Source organism: Diadema antillarum, unplaced genomic scaffold (genome assembly GCF_040938485.1).
Source record: "Diadema antillarum isolate AM-2024a unplaced genomic scaffold, OU_Dant_1.0 scf00000166, whole genome shotgun sequence".
Lineage (NCBI taxonomy): Eukaryota > Metazoa > Echinodermata > Echinoidea > Diadematoida > Diadematidae > Diadema > Diadema antillarum.
In genome coordinates, this window is record NW_027271055.1 from 1,125,691 (window position 1) to 1,147,227 (window position 21,537).

General features: G+C 39.8%; 1 protein-coding gene across 1 annotated transcript in view; it reads right to left on the minus strand.

The window, feature by feature from the left end:
• The window catches only part of LOC139722487 (tuberin-like), a 55,560-nt gene that overhangs the window by 21,702 nt on the left and 12,321 nt on the right, over positions 1–21,537 (minus strand). The window contains exons 9-25 of the mRNA XM_071633777.1: positions 20,521–20,594; positions 19,170–19,296; positions 18,006–18,149; positions 17,239–17,382; positions 16,204–16,389; positions 15,431–15,586; positions 14,226–14,372; positions 10,875–10,997; positions 10,248–10,354; positions 9,407–9,539; positions 8,671–8,793; positions 7,369–7,500; positions 5,840–6,029; positions 4,667–4,760; positions 3,874–3,976; positions 3,057–3,166; positions 173–322 (exon numbers count right to left, since the gene is read on the minus strand). Of these exons, the coding sequence (XP_071489878.1) occupies positions 173–322; positions 3,057–3,166; positions 3,874–3,976; positions 4,667–4,760; positions 5,840–6,029; positions 7,369–7,500; positions 8,671–8,793; positions 9,407–9,539; positions 10,248–10,354; positions 10,875–10,997; positions 14,226–14,372; positions 15,431–15,586; positions 16,204–16,389; positions 17,239–17,382; positions 18,006–18,149; positions 19,170–19,296; positions 20,521–20,594 (2,243 nt within the window). The remainder of the gene's footprint in view (positions 1–172; positions 323–3,056; positions 3,167–3,873; positions 3,977–4,666; positions 4,761–5,839; positions 6,030–7,368; positions 7,501–8,670; positions 8,794–9,406; positions 9,540–10,247; positions 10,355–10,874; positions 10,998–14,225; positions 14,373–15,430; positions 15,587–16,203; positions 16,390–17,238; positions 17,383–18,005; positions 18,150–19,169; positions 19,297–20,520; positions 20,595–21,537) is intronic.

Here is a 21,537-nt window from a genome sequence, read left to right on the forward strand (position 1 = left end):
TTTTGTGAATGAATAGAATGGAAATAAATCTCAATTGAACTGAACTGAACTGAGCTGAAGATTTTTTTTAATTTTTTTAAAAAAAAAGCTGCAGTATCACATTGATTTCAGTATTAAACATCCTCCATTGGAAATAGCAGCAACAAGGAAGAGATACCTGATTGATACATACCTCTTAGGGAGAGTGGCCAGAGTGGAGAAGGTGTACCTAGCCATCATGTCCAGACAGGTTTGGGTCAGTTGATAATTCAGAGTGTCCAGCGCCTCATCTGCCTTGGCCCTGGACGCTGCATCCTCCGCTTTTAATCTCCCTTTCTCTGACCTGTCAAACAGACACACGGTGTGGGCATACTAAAATTTTTAATCCTGTATCAATCCTTCATTACACAGATGGTTGTACACAAGTAATTTTAGCCTCTATCCATGCACAAACATTAATCTTATCCAAAGTAAAGCTATAGAGTATACATAAAACACATCTGAATTTTAAGTTCAAGTTCTAGTTTAAGTTCAAGTTCTTTTACACGTATTTGTCACTTGGCATAAAACATACAAAGATACACCATACAAAATAAGACAATACAAAGATTAAGACACTTCATGTACAAAAAAAAAGAAGAGAGAATTATGCAAGTGTAAGGAATCAGCAGAAAGGCTGAGGCCTTATATAACAGCTGAAAACCTGAGATAATCACAACAATTATACATTTGAAGGGTGTGTACAGTTCTGGTTGAGGTGAGGATTTAGCTTTTAACGTTTTGCGAGATATTCAGACACCACTCTATGAGATGTCAAAGAGCATGCAATTGTAAGGGGTATCAAAAGTTTATTTGATGAAAATCGGTTTTGAAATGGCTGAGATATCCCAAAACAAGGTGAAACAAAGAGATCCTAATAAAAGGCGTGGCCTATCGCCTTTTATTATTATCAATTTTTTGGATATCTCAGCCATTTGAAAACCAATTTTCATCAAATAAACGTTGAATCCTTCTTAAAATTACATGCTCTTTCATATTTCATAAGAGGTTTCTCATTATCTCACTTAGGAATGTTATAAACATGAATCCCCACCTCAACCAGTACTGTACAGTCCCTTTAACACATACACACACACACACACACACACTCATTTTAGCGTATACTGAACTAATATCTGTTTTGTTTGTTTTTCATTCACATCACAAGATGATGTATGGATCGATCCTTAACATTTCAAAAGCTCCCAGTCATATCACAGATTAGTAACTTCCACTTTTACTATGCAGGATATTATGTAGGTGGCAGTTTTAGAACTTTTGCATGCAATATTTGAAAAATATCAAAATCTACTGTAACAGTGGATATCGTCATGCAAGTAATTTTTTGCGCTTGGCCAGATAAGATGAATTTAGTGCGTTTTTAATTCCACAGAATCAAAACATCAAATAGTGTTACATTTAAAAAGCTAAAATATTTGCTTGCTTTCATTTTTGTGCCACTTTTGGGTTATACGAAAGGCGCAAAAATTCCACACTGTGAAAATTTCAACTTTTATAGTACTCTTTACTTACATCAACTTTTTGAGATCATGAAACAAATTCTCCACATGTTTAAGCAACCGCTTCAAAAGGTTGTATACAACCTGAATCTCAAATTTGATAACCACAAACAAGGTGAAAAAAACAAGAGACCCGCGGGTCTAGCGCTCACCTGAGTATCGCAAGTTCACCTTTCACGCAGTCACTAATCTAAATTATTCACAGCTCTACCAAAATTTGACCAGGCATTCTGAAGTAGAAGATGAAAATGTACAATAAGGGCCCAAATTTTTAAAGATTCCTTAATTTGGGGAATTGGGGGCCCCCTGGGGCCCTCTGGGTGGGGCATGGTGCTCATTTTGATAAATTGAGATCCTGACCCCCTAAGGATGCTACCTGCCAAGTTTGACGAAAATCTATCATGAGGTTTTCAGGAAGAAGATGACAATGTACGATTCAGGCCCCCATTTGGACCTTCCTAACCAACCCAACTACAGTCATTAATGTACTCACTCATAGTATTAACTTAGCTGTATAACTTCTGATTCTAGAGAAAATTTTTAACGATTCCTTCATTTGGGGGGTTTGGGCCCCCCTGGGGGCCCCCTGGGTGGGACATGGTGCCCATTTTAACAAATTGAGATCCTAACCCCTTAGGGATGCTACCTGCCAAGTTTGGTGAAAATGGGTCATGGGGTTCTAAAAAAGAAGATAAAAATGTACAATTTAGGCCCCATTAGGAACCCTCCTCACCTCCCTCCCCTGGGTCCCAAGGGGGGCACCCCTGATTCTGCCATGAACAAACTTGAAACTGCAGTCATCAATGTACTAACTCATAGTATTAACTTAGCTCCATCACTTCTGGTTCTAGAGAAGAAGATTTTTAAAGATTCCTTAATTTTGGGGGATTTGGGCCCCCTGGGGGTCCCCTGGGGGCCCCCTGGGTGGGGCATGGTGCCCATTTTAACAAATTGAGTTCCTAACCCCCTAGGGATGCTACCTGCCAAGTTTGGTGAAAATGGGTCATGGGGTTCTCAAGAAGAAGATGAAAATGTACAATTTAGGCCCCATTAGAACCCCTCCCCACCCCCCTCCCCTGGGTCCCAAGGGGGGCATCCCTGATTCTGCCATGAACAAACTTGAAACTACAGTCATCAATGAACTAACTCATAGTATTAACTTAGCTCTATCACTTCTGGTTCTAGAGAAGAAGATTTTTAAAGATTCCTTAATTTTGGGGGGTTTGGGCCCCCCTGGGGGCCCCCTGGGTGGGTCATGGTGCCCATTTTAACAAATTGAGTTCCTAACCCCCTAGGGATGCTACCTGCCAAGTTTGATGAAAATCGGTCTTGGGGTTTTCAAGAAGAAGATGAAAATGTAAAAAGTTTACGCACGACGCACGACGGACGACGGACGACGGACGACGCACGACGCACGACGCACGACGGACGCCGGACGAAGGGCGATCGCAATAGCTCACTTGAGCCTTAAAAAAGAGAGAAAGAGAGAAATTTATATATCGCCCCCTGGTGACTCACTTGCTGAGTTGCTCTGTCAAACTGCTGCTGCGTCTCAGCTTGACAATAGAGGGCGGTGAGCTACTTGAGTCAAAGTCTGGGAAGGATTTCAGGGCATTAGTTCGCAGACCCTAGTGGGAGCAGACAAACAAAGACATTCAGGGTGCTCTGATCATACTGAATTACAAGATCCACTTTGCAAAATCAGCGATTGGAGATCAGAATTGCAAACATAAATTTTACAGTCCATACATACCCAACACTGTGAGTTGAAATGAATGAGATATTTTGCACTTCTAACATTTAATCCCTATAATGCTCAGTGACTGTGAATTTATGTTCATCAGCTATGATGGATAACAGTAGTCTTTCTCTAAATGAGCATGACAATATCATTCTGTAGACTTACTGTTATGTTCTTTGTTTATTCCACACAATTAAACACCAAAACTCAATTGAAACGAAGTGAACTGAATTTATATAACTCATATGGTCTCAGTGTATGAGGACTAGTCAAATTAAAAAATAATGTTATTCCTGTTACATGTATGTAATAGAATGTTATCAAATATCAATCCTGTATCTTTGAAGATTGCAACCCCAAATCTAAAATCTTAATAAACAATTTGGACATTTTCGAAACGTTCCAACAAGACTCTTAAAAAAAAATGAAAACAAAATACCACAATGTTCTCTTGTCGGGTCAGTAAGGGGAAAAAACAGAAAAACAGACAAACAAACAAATGCTATTTTCTTTTATTCGAAAAAAAAAAACATTGGTGTTGTTACTGGTTTGTGGGGTTGTCTTTCTGGATGTTTTCCCATTGTGTGAACTCACCCTAGTGATGCAGTTGACAAACTCTCTTCTGAATGGCAGACGACATTTGATGAACCACATTGCTATCACATGGTGAGCCAGGGACACTACGTACAGAGAAAACCTGCAGAGTGAAAACATCAATGGCAAAAAGTTCTCTAACATTGTGGATGATGGTAGATCATTCCACTTAATTTTCAAGGAATTCACAAAATCGAGCACAGTGTAAATTTGACAGCATTCAAATGCTATCAAGACATCCACACAACAAAAGTTTTACTTAGAAAAAAAGTTGCCAATATTTAGAGAAAGTTGAGCGATTACATCTATGGGTGAGTTATCATGATTTAAACACTTCCACATAAAATGTGCCAAGTAATTGAAGGATAATGGTGGAATATTAGCTTCAATATATTTGTTGCTTTCTTTCAAGAACAGTGCTGTTTCTCAAAATACACCAGTCTTTTAGATCATATATATATATCAGCAAATTTTAAGGAGTAATTCTTTGATTTCAACAAAAACAAGCAAAACTGGATGTGCATCATTCAATGCTGGTGAATGGCAACTGGTAAAACATACTGCAAGTGTTTCAAATCCATGGTTTAAATTCAGTCCATGGACTACAACAAGCACGAACTAGTTATACTTTTCACACATGTGTAAATTAGAGCCTGTTCATAATGGAATGCCTGTCGGTGTACATGATTTATCATTTATATTTACACAGATTAAACTTGCATGATCTGTGGGCTAAATTCAAACAAGCTTTGTGACTTCAGGCCAATGAATCCATCCTCATTTGAGCACTCACTTAAATGGGTTGGTGTAATGGAGGGCTACTGCAAAGATACTCATGTATTCACTCTCAACAAAGTTGGCATACAGCTGTGGGAACCAAATCAAACCTGTCAGAAAGGGAAAATGACAAATCGTTCGTTAACAATCAAGGACAAAGAATTGACCAAATTTTCCACAAGTAAAGAAGGTACACATAGTGGTGAGTACTAATCAGAACCTCTTGATGTAAATTTATAAAGCTTTTTTTCTACTCGATTTCATTTCCTGGTATGTAGGAGGCAATTAATGACTTCATTTTTAAGTCAGGAGCATCTCATACGTATGACTCTCGTGATCCTTGAACACGTGACAAAAGCAACTCAAGACTCAAGCAAGTTTAAATACATTCTAGTGAGTTGAGCATCATGTAGCTCTCTGTGTGCCTCAGCGTGAACACCTGTAAGGCACATTATTCATAGACCGCAGTCCATGAATCCTTTGGAACATTATTGCATTTCATAGCCATGAAATTTTTTAGAGAAGCATTTAAGCTAGAAAATGCAATAGAGCAAATCATAAAGACAATTTCAAATTTTGCCGTAATGTAAAATCAATCACAAAGCTATGGCTATGATGCTTCCAATGCACTGTGGAATACTGCGATTTATCGATTGGTTTGTTTCAGTAGTGCATTTAAGCAAAATTATGAAAAGTTGGGAAGCTGACAACTGAGTCAGGTATGCGAACGTAAGAGCTAGTAATGATACCCTTCTGATTGGCAGACGTGTGAAATTCTTTCTGTGTGTACATGGGACTGATGGTTCCATGACCTATGCTCCTGCAACAATTGCTCCTATGAAATATCTGCACATTAAGCCAAACATAACTTCTACCAACAAACATAGGCCAAACCACAATCCTAAATCCGCCCATCAAACTAAGCCTAAAACCCAATCACAACCTTAACCCAAAGTTCTTGGATAAAATAAGACCTGGGCATTGTTTTATGAAAGTTGTTATTCTCTGACAATCACCATGATAGTAACAGTCAGTGACCATAACATCTCAGCCAATCAAAACCAAGGATTTTCCTGAAATTGTCAGAAACTGCCAACTTGTCAGGGCCGACAACTTTCATGAAACGGTGCCCTGAGCAATTGTCGCAGGAGCAAATATTGTGTCACTGGGCCTGACATGGAGGGCTCACTTGACAGGAACTCCAGCACTGGGATGGCCATGGTGGGCGTGGCCGACATCTGTGACATCACCAGGATGATTGACGGCAGGACCTTCAGCATGGTGTCCTGCATCTCAATGACACAGAGGGTCAAGCCGTCCACACACTGCTGGGCACACTTCAGCTTCAGACCCGCCTCAAAACACTTGATAAGCAACACCTGTTTGATGGAAAAAGTTTTCACCAAACATACGTACGAATTAAAGTGACGGTATAGTATTGGTGGAGATGAGAATTGGGCTTTCAGCCTTTTGCGAGATACCAAGGAACCACTTAGGAAATTGTACAGAGCACACTATTCTAAAAGGAATCCAAAGTTTATTTGATGAAAATCGGTTTTGGATCGGCTGAGACATTCAAAAACAAAGTAAAACAAAGCGATCGTAATAAGAGGTGGGTCCCACCTTTGATTAGGTTTGCTCTGTTTTGGATATCTCAGCCATTTCAAAACCAATTTTCATCAAATAAACATTGAACTTCTCTTGGAATTGCATGCTCTTTCACACTCCATGAGAGGTTTCTCATTATCTCACCCAAAAATGTTAGAAACCTGAAGTTAGGTCTCAACCAAAACTATACAATCCCTTTAAGCCAATACAGAAAGATTTGTAAAACACTCTGAAAGATTGACAAAAATTGACACTCTGTTCAAAAAGGCTATGAATATTCACATTTTTTGTTCCTTCAGTTTGCTGCCCTCTCTGGATGAAAACTAAACAGCAATTTGTGATGTTGCAATAAAAGAACAATATACTGGAACTATCACATTGATTAGTGCTAGAGTTTAAAGTGAATGAGGCATAAAAGCAAGGACGACCGAAGAAGAAGAGAAACAGACAGCTGAAGGAGGAGGAGGAGGAATTTAGAAAGGATTGCTTCAGGAAGGAGCATTCCCCAATTGGGCAAGGTGAAGAGAAGGTGTAAGAGTGGTTGCTGTGAAGTATAGAGAGTGAGGTAAATCCGGCTATCAATGATATCAGGGACAAACCAAGATCAATAATGAATGATGAAAATAATGATGATTACATGAATTTCACAAACCTTCCTTTTGTTTTAATAATGAATATGTTAAGATTTGCCTAACATGTTACACATGTAAAATACAAGAAGTATTCTCTTTGCCTTCTCTGGAAGTCATGGCATGCAATCTTCTAGTGTCTGAGAAAACTAAGTTAATCTTTGGCAAAAGAGGATTAATTAGAGGAAATCAGAGTCATATCATCATTGCAAATTGTAAATATAGCTAAATATCACTCTGAAAATTGATACAAAGAGAAGTAGGAACATTTTTGCTTACAGACCTCCCAAACTTTCTGACTAAAAGATAGGGATGATTTGGCTCAAAAGTAGGAAAGAAAGAGCAGTAGGAGTGTGTAGTAAAATCATCAAGCGAAATAGAAAACCCTTACTGAAACATGAGCTGGGAATGGGTCAAAATTCAGATTTGTTTCCTCCAAATTCAGAATGGTTGGGAGGTCTGTGCTTGTGATGATCACTACCTTCTTCTGCTGGTCCAACAAAGCATGGTAGGGGACCAGAGCAGTCAGGGCACTGTAGATTCCTGTGTAGAAATCCAGTCTGTTGAAACCCTCCGACCTCTGGAGACGGATTATGTGACTTCTGTCTTCCACCTGTGAGGGTTAAAGGTCACCATAGGTTCGTGTTCATTAATCATTAGAGACTAACATTTAGATTTAATAGATTTGTCACATTTTTTGAGCCTCATTAATAAAGTTGTGCATCCTTCTTGTTCAACCAATCTGGTGGTCAAATTATTTATAATGCACAAGCTTCAGCAGATTAATGAATTTTACAGGCACAAGTTAACTTTGGAATAGTGTAAGCCATGAAGCACATCCAAGTGGGTTTAAGCCTGTTTCCAATGCTAATGAGAACATCTACAAGTCCACTGCTACATGATTTACACCTCAGGATCACATGTTCTACAAAATAGGCACACATAAAAGAAAAAAAAAATGAGTAAAATTGTGAAATTATACCAGTTTTCCTGTCATATGCCCAACAGAGCGAGAAAGAAAGATGGCATGGTATAATTGCATACAAATCAGTATTCCTACTGCAAGACCCAAAACGGCAACGGCAATTCACATTTAAGTTGTTGGTTTTTTATGAACTAAGTAAATTCAAGGAAATGGAATGGTAAGAACACCACTAACATATGTATGATATGAATCAAGAAAGCTATGAAAATATGTTTTCAAAAAATGATAATATTTGTCACAATCACAAACATACATACAACAAAGTGATGTCATCAAACCAATGAACAGTACAACCCACTAGCTGGTCCACAATACTTCATTAAATGTCCAATTTTTAAATGAAACAAGAGAACAAATAGCATCTTTGGAATGAGCAGCTTGGCAATAATGATATTTAGGGGAGGGGTTGCATTTGCTGAATTATCAACTAAAATCATGACCTTTACATAGTTTTTTGTTTGGTTTGGTTTGTGTGTTGTTGTTGTCTTTGTTGTTGATGTTGATGAGGAGGTTGTTGTTGTTCTTGTTCTTGTTCTTGTTCTTGTTCTTGTTCTTGTTCTTGTTCTTGTTGAGATAAACTGTGAGAAGATGGGCAACACATCTGATTTGCATGTGTGGTTGCAACTGATATGGATGTTTTGTTTTACAAACATATAAAACTCTAAAATCTGTCTCTGTCTACTATCATGTTTAATTCTACTGAAACTTCTATCATTCCTCTCTGTGTGATATAACTCTATCTAGTAAAGTCCATTTGAACACGGATCAGAGTTTGAAATGAAGTAGAAGGATTCTCACCATGGAACACAGGACTAGACACAGGTTCTCCATGTTTGCATTGGCTGCTAGTACCAGGTTCTTGTTCTGGAGGGCTTGGGTCAGACCAGGGAGGACCAGCGCTAGAACTTTCCACTGAGTTTCCTAAAGGGAACAACAGTTTGACTTGATGTGTGACATGTTATCAAATTGTTGTCCTCATTGTTGCCATGGTAACAATGAGGATCAGTCAACTTTCAATCAAAAGATGAAAACAAAATACACAACTAAAACAAACTAGAACACAAGACAAAAGAATATAGTTATTCTTTCTCCAAAGGTGAAACTATACGAGGTACTCGATTTTGTGGAATAAACTGATATTTGCATACTGTACATTTACTGGCACATATTGCAACATAGAACAACCATATGATTGCTTTAAAAAAAAATAACAACAGGAAATTAAAACAAAGCACAGTTAATGTAAGTCCTTATAATGTAAGACCCTGACAATGAAATTTGATTCCAATTTTGGCCAAAGGTACAGTGAAGCTCTGAACTTAAAATCAGTCAAAATAATTTAATGCTTTAACCCGCTGAAGATGGACTACTTTTCCTATAACACGCATTTCCCGCTCACCTTAGTCTTCAATGTGTTAAAATCATGTAAATTCAAGCAAACACCATAGAGCACTGGTTCCCTTCCACTGGAATAACAGCAGCAAAATGTTTGTAATTGTCTGAAAGCTGAGCATTTGCTTGACCCCTCTCTCACCTCTCTCAGACAAGTGGTGACAATCTTGAACGCCTTGACAAACGGTATGATAGTTGGCTTAAGATGTCTCTCCCCTGGGGGTGGGGAACTGCAGACCGGGGGTGAGGTCTTGCCTGCCAAATCAGTCTCAAGCCTGGATAAAGAAACATATTGAAAACAACAAAATCATCAAAAATCACTTTAAAAGCTATCAAAATCAGCCTTCACCCCTATGATTAATATTCTTTCACTGTCATTAGTGCCTTGTCTGCCTTGGAGTACTTAACATAACAGTGTCGGAATTTTGGAGCTTGGGTATTTGCTCTAAGTTCATCGTGTCACTGCCGACAACCAGGGATAGCCTGGTGGTAGTGTCGATGCCCGGAAAGCAGTAGATGACAGGTTCGAGTCCCGTGGTTCCTTTTTTTCCGACACGTTTTTTGAATTACAGATCAGCAGTTGCCATCTTACACAGTGCATTTGTAGAAGGAGACAAAAATTGAAGAAAATTCACACCTAAACATACACATTCTTACATCTCTGCTTTGATGTTTATAAACTACTGTATATGCCATATATTTAGCGAGGCTAAATTTTCGCAAATCAAGACTTCCAAATGATTTCGCGAGTGGTTGAATTCGCGATCGTGGAGTCCAGTACTGAATGGAGAAATGTATACGTGTACATCACATTCATATTGGGATTCAGAGTCAATATTTTCATGTGTCTTTAAATTCACAAATTGCAGCTGACTCACGAAATTCGCGAAAATAAAAATCTCGTGAAATATTTGGCATATACAGTAGTCCTCATTTCCAGGTGATTGCCAACACCTTGCTTGCCACTGTTTCCTACACTTCACCTGGTGTCACACAGGACGTAGGGACTGTACTTGTAGACACCATCTTCCCCTGGTAGGCCCAGACGACACAGCGAGTCAGCCCTCAGCTGCAGCAGAAACTCAAACACCTGAAAGGGGGTGAGAAATATTGAGTACTGGCCTCAACGAATTTTGAATTTGGATTTGGATTTCAATTTCGATTGTGAATAGGTACTGGCATTGGCATTTGAGCCGCCATATGAATAAAAAATGTCAAATAAGCTAATATTTGGTAATAAAATTGGAATAAGAGTTTGGGTTGGGATGGGTTAAAAGTTGAATTTGGAAACTGAACTGCCATCGGACTCTAATTACAATTAAAATAAAGTTTAGATTGGGGTAGATTTGAATTTGGCTTTCCAAATCTCTTGTGAAAACATAGCAATGTGAACAAGGTATTCCAAATAAAGTAACAGAGATGGGTAAACCTGGCTTTGCAGGCTCTCTTTATAAAGTTCCACAACTCTTCAACTAAGATAATATCTGGTAGAAGGGGTATAACTGCTTTACTTCTTAGTTACTCTGGTTATGAAGCATTTGACTTTTTGACTTGAAAAGTTGAGGTCAACAGGCACTTTTACAATGGATGTTCATGTAGGGGTCACTAACCTTAGCCCGGATGCTGGTAGCCATCTCCGAGTCATATTTAACCATGTATTGCTGCTGCATGTGGTTGCCAAGGAGATCAAAGGCGATAACGGCGTGGCTGGAGGGAATCCTGCAAAGCTTGGTCTGTTGGTGAGATCAAAATCAAACCTCCAGGATTGGTTGCCTCTTGACAAATACAGAGCTGGACATTTATATATCAACAATGATGATCACACTTTTGCCATCATATGCTGTGACAATAACAAGTGGATTTGATTTACAACAGAATATGCTGACATAGTTTGCACATTTATCACTTCACTAGAAACAACAGCATCATCATCCTAAACTTTGTCTTCATCATCATCATCTTCATCTCCAATTATACCAATTAATATTTGTCAATGAAACAGTACTTGATACCAACACCACGGTCACTGCTATGATGACCACTCTTTGCGATTACAACCTGAATCATTATTACTATCATCACCTCCCAAGCCATTAATACTAAATCTCTTACAAGTACTGTCTCTCAAAGCCCCGTTCCACTGATCATCGGAAGCTCATTTGATCCCCAAATGCAAAAATGTCAGCATTCCGGTCAAATCTGATCTGGCAAGCTCCAGAGACTCTCATCAATGTTCACCAAGGGTAATACCAATGCTAGAAAAACTCTAGAACCAAGACTCAAGTTAACCTGTCTAACCTGTTTAATCGTTGGAAACTCGACAGACTGTCATAGGACATCAGCTGGAGATGCCCGATAGTCGCACAACCCAAGCCTAACACACATCGAATGGACTCAACACTTGTCAGACCAACTCTACATTTATCCCACACTGACTGCACTTGCGACTGGAAATGGCATCTGGTGGCAAACTAAGCTCTGAGCATAAAATTTCCTTCATCCCCTCATTGGACAATTTTGCCTCATTGGATCACGAACGACATGTCTAACACAGATTTGATAATCGACCACTGCAAGCTGATCATCAGACTGCAATGCAATACACTTTAGTGGGTGGTCGAAAGAAAAAAAAAAACTTTGCTTCTGACGAATGACTGATGAGAAAAAAAACAAGAGACCCGCGGGTCTAGCGCTCACCTGAGTATCGCAAGTTCACCTTTCACGCAGTCACTAATCTAAATTATTCACAGCTCTACCAAAATTTGACCAGGCATTCTCAAGTAGAAGATGAAAATGTACAATAAGGGCCCAATTTTTTTAAGATTCCTTAATTTGGGGGGATTGGGGCCCCCTGGGGCCCTCTGGGTGGGGCATGGTGCCCATTTTGATAAATTGAGATCCTGACCCCCTAGGGATGCTACCTGCCAAGTTTGACAAAAATCCATCATGAGGTTTTCAGGAAGAAGATGAAAATGTACAATTCAGGCCCCCATTTGGACCCTTCCAACCACCACCCCCCCCCCCCCCCCCCTACCCAAGAGGGGCACCCCTGGATCTCCTATGAACAAACATGAAACTACAGTCATTAATGTACTCACTCATAGTATTATCTCAGCTCTATATATAACTTCTGATTCTAGAGAAGATTTATAAAGATTCCTTCATTTGGGGGATTTGGGACCCCTGGGGGCCCCCTGGGTGGGGCATGGTGCCCATTTTAACAAATTGAGATCCTAACCCCCTAGGGATGCTACCTGCCAAGTTTGGTGAAAATAGGTCATGGGGTTCTCAAGAAGAAGATAAAAATGTACAATTTAGGCCCCATTAGGACCCCTCCTCACCCCTCCCTCCCCTGGGTCCCAAGGGGGGCACCCCTGATTCTGCCATGAACAAACTTGAAACTACAGTCATCAATGTACTGACTCATAGTATTAACTTAGCTCTATCACTTCTGGTTCTAGAGAAGAAGATTTTTGCGGATATTCCTTAATTTTGGGGGGTTTGGGCCCCCTGGGGGCCCCCTGGGTGGGGCATGGTGCCCATTTTCACAAATTGATTTCCTAACCCCCTAGGGATGCTACCTGCCAAGTTTGGTGAAAATGGGTCATGGGGTTCTCAAGAAGACGATGAAAATGTACAATTTAGGCCCCATTAGAACCCTTCCCCACCCCCCTCCCCTGGGTCCCAAGGGGGGCACCCCTGATTCTGCCATGAACAAACTTGAAACTACAGTCATCAATGTACTAACTCATAGTATTAACTTAGCTCTATCACTTCTGGTTCTAGAGAAGAAGATTTTTACAGATTCCTTAATTTTGGGGGGTTTGGGCCCCCCTGGGGGCCCCCTGGGTGGGGCATGGTGCCCATTTTAACAAATTGAGTTCCTAACCCCCTAGGGATGCTACCTGCCAAGTTTGATGAAAATCGGTCTTGGGGTTTTCAAGAAGAAGATAAAAATGTACAATTTAGGCCCCATTAGGACCCCTCCTCACCCCTCCCTCCCCTGGGTCCCAAGGGGGGCACCCCTGATTCTGCCATGAACAAACTTGAAACTACAGTCATCAATGTACTAACTCATAGTATTAACTTAGCTCTATCACTTCTGGTTCTAGAGAAGAAGATTTTTACAGATTCCTTAATTTTGGGGGGTTTGGGCCCCCCTGGGGGCCCCCTGGGTGGGGCATGGTGCCCATTTTCACAAATTGATTTCCTAACCCCCTAGGGATGCTACCTGCCAAGTTTGGTGAAAATGGGTCATGGGGTTCTCAAGAAGACGATGAAAATGTACAATTTAGGCCCCATTAGAACCCTTCCCCACCCCCCTCCCCTGGGTCCCAAGGGGGACACCCCTGATTCTGCCATGAACAAACTTGAAACTACAGTCATCAATGTACTAACTCATAGTATTAACTTAGCTCTATCACTTCTGGTTCTAGAGAAGAAGATTTTTACAGATTCCTTAATTTTGGGGGGTTTGGGCCCCCCTGGGGGCCCCCTGGGTGGGGCATGGTGCCCATTTTAACAAATTGAGTTCCTAACCCCCTAGGGATGCTACCTGCCAAGTTTGATGAAAATCGGTCTTGGGGTTTTCAAGAAGAAGATGAAAATGTAAAAAGTTTACGCACGACGCACGACGGACGACGCACGACGGACGACGGACGACGGACGACGGACGACGCACGACGCACGACGCACGACGCACGACGCACGACGGACGCCGGACGAAGGGCGATCGCAATAGCTCACTTGAGCCTTTGGCTCAGGTGAGCTAAAAATCTCTGTGGAATGGGGGTATAATAATCCAACGGCATTAACTTCATCATTTCAGTATCAAAGCTTTCTTCATCGACACAGCAACATCATAATCACCACCACCATCATCAATACTGTCACTGGTATAACACTTTACTGTCTGTCTCCAAGCCATCCTCATTCCTCACTGTCATCTCATCATCGCTAACCCTGAAAATGTCAAGGAGTCCAGTCATAGCTGTCATGACATCAACCAGATCGCTCTCCTTCTTGGAGGGGTTGCCATGGTGAGACTTGTGATCCGCATCAGCTGCTGCTCCGCCCTTGGATCCAAGATGCATGCTCTTCATCACCACCTGACAGCATCACAAAGGAATAAACCAGAAAATGACATAAAACTACATGGACATGAAACAAATGGATGCAACTAATGAATACTAAGAGTAAGCAATAAACAACAATCAAGCAGAGAAACTGAACAACATTTGACTCTCATCGTCAACTCAGTAACTTGCCTATGTATGCTACACCATCCATTCTATTCTTTATCAAGGTACTGTAAAAGTGGAAATTTTCATGGTGTGGAAATTTTCATGCATTCTGTGTGACCGGAAAACACTGTGACAATATGAACATGCTAATATTTTTGCATATCATATAGTCAATGAATAAATGCCTTGATTCCACGGAATCAACAACACGCAAAATCTGTCTTACCAAGTCGAGTGCGAAATAACTACTTTTACAGCACTATAGTGTTACAAGGATCAAGAAACAAAACTTAAATAACTATTTAATTATGTTTCTTTCTCAATGTCTGTCAAGTGATAATATCACAGCATATGAAATACTGCAACCTTCAATGACAAAATCATTTATCGTGGACTTAAATGCAGACCAGGCATAAGTGGCAGGGGAATATTAAGTGAACCATTAAACCTTCTAGACCAAGAATAGTTTTGCAAAAGAAATCATCATGTCATCATGAAATTGGCAACTCTGTATTTTACTGTGAATCCTATACGGGAGGAATACTAGATGGAACTGGTGAAATTCATTATATCTGCAGTATATCTTGCAAGAATAAAACAATTTGCAAATTTGAGAGAGACAAAATTTTATTCTAATCTTCTAAAATGCATTGCCAATTCAAAGATCACTTATGAAATTATGTAGCCATTTAAACGGTTTTATCAATTCTGCATCTGAAATAAGTAATGGTTCCTGCCATGGTTGTATATAATCCCCCCCCCCACAAAAAAAAAGAAAAGAAAAAGCAATGGATACAATAACATCATAAAAATATACACAGCATAAAATCACACAAATGTGGCTTCTGCGACTTGCTGGCTGAAGTCAGAATGTTTATAAGCGATTGACGGAATTCATTTTTCATTCCCAAGCACATACTGACCTTCTCAATGATGTCCAGTATGTCCAGACAGAACTGACTCTGACAGACCTGTGCAGAGCTGACCAGGAGCTGGACAGCACAGTTCCTGACCACTGGGTCCCGGTCATCACAGATGGACTTCAGTTGAGGCAACACCACCAGCTTAATCAGGTCATCCTGTCAATTAATGATGACATGGCCAACACCACAAGAGCTAAATACTACACAAAACACTTTTGCATTCAAGAGAGATTGCACATTGTGCTTAATAGGGAACCTATTTCCATACCATGGGTACATTTAAGAGTGGCTTGGTAGACTCTTATCACGCCATTAAATGCTACACACAAAGCAAAATAAAGATTGCAACTGAGTGACAAATTGTCCTACATCAACCTAAATAAGCATTGAATTGATCAGTGTTTAATAGAAGCCATGATAAAAAGAAATCATATGCCTACATACTGGGCTGGATTCAAAACTATGACCCCATGATCACAAGACCACCTAGCTTCCACCTGACAGCCAGTGCTAGTTCTAATCCTTACAGCATGCAGTGGGTATTGCATAATTATTCAAATTCATCAAATTTTTGCATCAAGTTGTTTCGTATTGCAACTGATAAAAGAATTGCTTGTGGAAAGTACACAATCTTTTTTCAAGATACAATTATTAGAATATTACTTTTGGATTGGGATTAAACATTTGCAAGCATTATGGTACGCTAGAGCTTCTACCGACAGTAATTCAAATATAGAATTGCAACCAAGTAGGGCAGAACTTGTTATACCCACCTCATAGACACAACCACTTGATCTGAGTGCCAAAGAGAGATACCCGAGGGCAGCCTCTCGGATCGAGGTCCGACTCTCTGCATGGAAGTAGCGATCAAGGAGTTTCTGCAGGTTAGGGATCCAATCCTCCTTGGTAGGATGGATGGCCTGGGCTCGGTAGGACAGGAGGTCGCGCACCGAGCTGTCCTGTAGGAGGATGCATAACGAGAGATGAGATGCTCTAATCATTTTTTTTTTTCACTGTCTCATTCTTCCTATCTATTCTTTATACCTCTGCAACCTTTAATAGTTTTTCTAAATTCTTCCATTTCCTTTCTCAATCCCTCATAACTTTCTACGATGTCACATCTTTTGTTGTTCCTTCCTTTTTTTCTTTTCTCCCTTCTTCTGCTCATTTACATGTATTCCCATTTGGGTGATTGATCGATCAGTCAATCAATGCACTGATTGATTGATTGATTGATTGATTGATTAACAGGATAATTGATCTTGATTGACTGACTGATTGATTGATTAATTGACTAACTGATTGACTGGCTGGTTGATTGATTGATTGATTGATTGATTGATTGATTGATTGATTGATTGATTGATTGATTGATTGATTGATTGATTGATTGATTGATTGATTGATTGATTGATTGATTGACTGACTGACGGACGTACTGATTGCTTTCTATCTTTGTGATTTTGAACATTTACAGTGACTTTGTTTAATATCCTGACAATCTCATGTATTCTGTCTCTGAATATTCTGTCAATTCTCGGGTATCTTTGCAACGGACCGACCGCCCGACCGACCGCCCGACCGCCCGACCGCCCGACCGCCCGACCGACCGCCCGACCGAGTATTTAATAAGGTTGTACTAAGCTGTTGATTCACTTGTCAAAAGCTGCTTTACATCACCTGTAAAAACACTGTTACACATCTGGTGTAGGTAATCTAAAAAGGTATGATGAACCAAGAAATTCTGATATCGAAAGTGATGCAAGACTGACAGAGAACAGGGATATCACAATCTCCATCTGGCTTACTGGTCTAAGGTGAGCAAACTCCTCCACGATGGCAAAGAGCTGGGCTGGGGAACCATTGAAGACATTCTTCTCATACAAGTCCTCCACTACGTTCAACAAGTCTTGCAGCTCAGTTTGGAGGTACTCATTGCTCCTAGCATATTCCTGTAGTCATGGCGATAACAGTTTCATCAGGAGTCGGATGCTTCAAGTGTTGATTCCAAGGAAAAAAAAAACTGCATTGCCAGCTAGAGAAATACACACTGAAAAATCATCTCAAATACAGGGAATGAATTAAAGGGCATCACCATCAACAATACCACATTTTGGAGTATATCTCCCCTGGTGGTCTACATTCTACATTAGGCCTACATTATGATTACAGTGTGCATACTATTAAACCGGTGCTTGTGTTAACACAGCTGCGGGGTGACATCATACATATCTATTGTGATCAATCTTAATGAATAAATCACTCTTCCATACGTTCCATTATTTTTCACAAAGCTTCATCATGATTTACATTCAGACATCATGTGCATAATCTCTAAACTAAGTGGAGAGTATTTCTTAATCACTGCTTCCAAGGAGATCCTAGACTGAATGACACCTGAATAAATAATAATTTGCTCCTTAACCCGTTGAGGACGCGTCCCGAGTATACTTGGGCAATGTCTACGGGAAATGTGTGTTGTAGCAAGATCAGCCTGTCCTCAATGGGTTAAGTGAGGATGTTGTGGAGAAAAAGAGAGAAAAAAAGGATAATGGAAAACAAACTGGTATCAGACCTCGATGTGCTTGAAGAGTTCGTGGATGATGCGGAGGACGACGTCCCAAACCACGGCCTGGAGATCCACGCCATACTTCTTGACCAGTCTCTGGAGAGAGAGAGTCACCTCGTGTGCGACAATGACATGCTTGCAGGTCAGTGCCTAACAATGGGAGATAAAAACAAACCAGCAGGTGGTTCTATCATCTACAACACTGGAATCATTGATCAAAGGAGACTTTTGCTAGCTTCTCCTATTCAGGGAAATGCATGAAATTTAAGATTATGTCTGTCTCACCGGATATCTATACTTACTTAAATCAGGCCCTTGTAGACACATGTCATACTTCATACTCTTCTTTTCTTTCATCTCCTTTTTCTGTTTATCATTATTTGTGTTCTTTTTGCTGCACTGCAATAGTATTAGCTGGAGTAGCAATAGTGTTAGTAGTAACAGCAGTAGTAGTAATATAGAGTAGTAGTAAAAATTGGAGGAGTAGTAAAAGTAGTAGTAGTAGTAGTAGTGGTAGTAATAGAAGTAGAAGTATTAGTGGTGGAAGCAGTTATAGAAGTAGACAGTAGAAGTAGTAGCTTCTCAGTGTAATTGCCATTAGTAGTACGAACAGAATTACTGGTATCATTATCATTATTCTCTTGACTGTTATCATCATTAATATCATCAGCAATTATTAATCACTGTCATTACAGTTATTACTACCACTGTTATTAAAGGGTGTGTACAATTCTGGTTGAGGTGAGAATTTAGCTTTTAACGTTTTGCAAGGTATTCAGAAACCACTCTCTGCTGAGATGTCAAAGAGCATGCAATTCTAAAGGGTATCAAAAGTTTATTTGATGAAAATCGGTTCTGAAATGGCTGAGATATCCAAAAACAAGGTGAAACAAAGAGATCCCAATAAAAGGCGTGGCCAGTCGCCTTTTATCTTTATCACTTTTTTGGATATCTCGGCCATTTGAAAACCAATTTTCATCAAATAAACGTTGAATCCTTCTTAAAATTACATGCTCTTTCATATTTCATAAGAGGTTTGTCATTATCTCACTTAGGAATGTTAAAAACATGAATCCCCACCTCAACCAGTACTGAACAGTCCCTTTAACATCAGTATAACTGCATCATTCACCAACTTCACAGCATTAAAGCAATGTCCAGCAAACCCACCTTGTGGAACGAGAGGAGGACGGAGGTATAGTCGTGGCGTAGTGATTGTACCCTCATGGACCCCCAGCGGGCCATACCGACAAAGAAGACGGCACCCCGGAGGAGCACCACATCACCTGTGTTATGACTGCAATCGAAATCTTTTGTTTTCATCTCAGTCATCCATTCAAATAATCATTACAGTTCGTAAGTTCATTCACTTTTCTACAGTCAACTCCCATTATTACAAAGTCCTCGGGACCAGCAGTTTTCATTTGTTATGTCAAAATTTTGTGATGACCTAACAAATAGAGTGTATAAAGATACATAGATTAATTTGGGGGGACTTGAATTTTCACTTTCACTGACACAAGAATTTTGTAATAAACGTGACTGTATGTTATAACAGGATATGTTATGTCAAAATTTCGTGATAACCGAACAAATAGAGTGTATAAAGATACATAGATTAATTTGGGGGGACTTGAATTTTCACTTTCACTGAAACAAGAATGTTGAAATTAATGTGTATGTTATCACGGGAGTGCACTGTACTTTATCCATACTGTATGAGCTGAAAATTTTTCATAGATATTTTCACGATTTGCCACTTATCAGATATTGTTGCATGTTCTTGATTTTGCAGTTGTGAGGGTCTTGTAATTGTTACTTCACCTTTCTAAAGATGAATAAAACTGGGTAACAAGCAACAATACTAACACTAAATGTTTTTACTCGATGGTTCCTTGCACCTACATGTTGCAAAAAAAGTAGTCTGTCTTGCATATGAAGTACAATACTGGTGTATTGTTATGCCCCAGATATCGCTATTGCTGTGGCCAATGGGGTGTGCTAGACCTACTAATAATTACTCGTTGTGCAAGATTTATTGCTTGCATAGCTTGATTTTTTTTTCTCTTTTAGAAATGAGATTTTGCTCATTAATGTTTTCACACATTTTATAGTCACACTTGGTTATTTTTACGGTTCAGAGGGGATTCAACAAAGTCACAAAAGTAAAACCACAATTATTTCAGTCTGTACAGTCTACAGATATATCATTATATCACTGTAGAAATGAAAGATGAAGCTGTGTGAATATGAGACTGGTACAATGTAAGTAAAATTTCCCTTGTTCATCCATGCAACTCATGTCATGTGTAACACTATGTTCCTACGTTCTTACAAATTTCGTAAGAATAGAGAAGAAAGGTGATTATCACCTCTCGTATGGATTCTCAACCAGCATTAATCATAATCTTATATTCTTATGTCAATGGGACTCAAGTTCACATGAATTTAAAGATAGTGTATCTAGTATATTTAGATATGTAATTCTGGGTAGGAAGTGTATTATCACGTTCATTCTTACATATCTTCCATGATGCAGCACATGGTGTAGATGGCGCTATGACCCAGGTGAGTGCCGAGAAGGTTCCGCATCAACTGTAAAAGGAGATGAAAGAGACACCTGTCATTCAAACTGGACAAGGGCTGAAGAATGTACAAATGATGTAGAATCAAAACCAAGGTCAGACAACTTGTAAGCCCTGCAAAGATATTACAAGACTGGCTTTCAAATAGATCCAGCACTGGACAATTAGCAACTTGCCACAGGCCGAAAACTGCATTAGCACAATAACCTGTTGAGGACGGACTGATTTTGCTACAACACGCATTTCCCATAGAGACCTGTCCGAGTATACTCAGGACTCGTCCTCAACGGGTTAAGTGTGGAATTGAATTGAATTACCAGTATATTGAATTATGATTTATTTCACATAGCCATTCAAAACAGATTGAATACTTGTATCAAGCTAACAGCCTCTATGGGGCACAAGATTCCATTCCGGACAAGACCCTGTGAAACTGTTACATGACTTGTGTCTCGAGTGATTTATCAAAACAGAGAAGAATGTCTATGACATCAGTCTGCATCTCCACATATTGTCTGTGCCTTTAGGTTGTGGCACAACAGTCATGGCCTTTGGGGTGATAGCAATGAAGTAGATATATGTGACCAGCTACAACAAAAGGATCCGAAAGTCAGGGGGAGGACAATTTTCTGAAACTGACATGACATTATTCCCTTACTCTTCGACTTTAATTTCACATATAAGACGATTCATTGATTAGAAGTACTCGGTTGCAGAGATATTGATGACTTTATTAGCAAATGTTGAGTGGTTTACGAAATCAGCGTTACGAGAAAACTATCTTCAAAGTTTTCCTTCTGACGCTATCATGATCAAGGGGAGGCAAGACAGTTTTCACCTCTTTACAATAAAAGGTATGCTCTTAGCAACCTCTGCAATGTTCATCCAAGCTTTATAGTGCTAGCAGTCTATGCACGACCAATCAGTAACCAGGATGCCATGCACAAACCAAT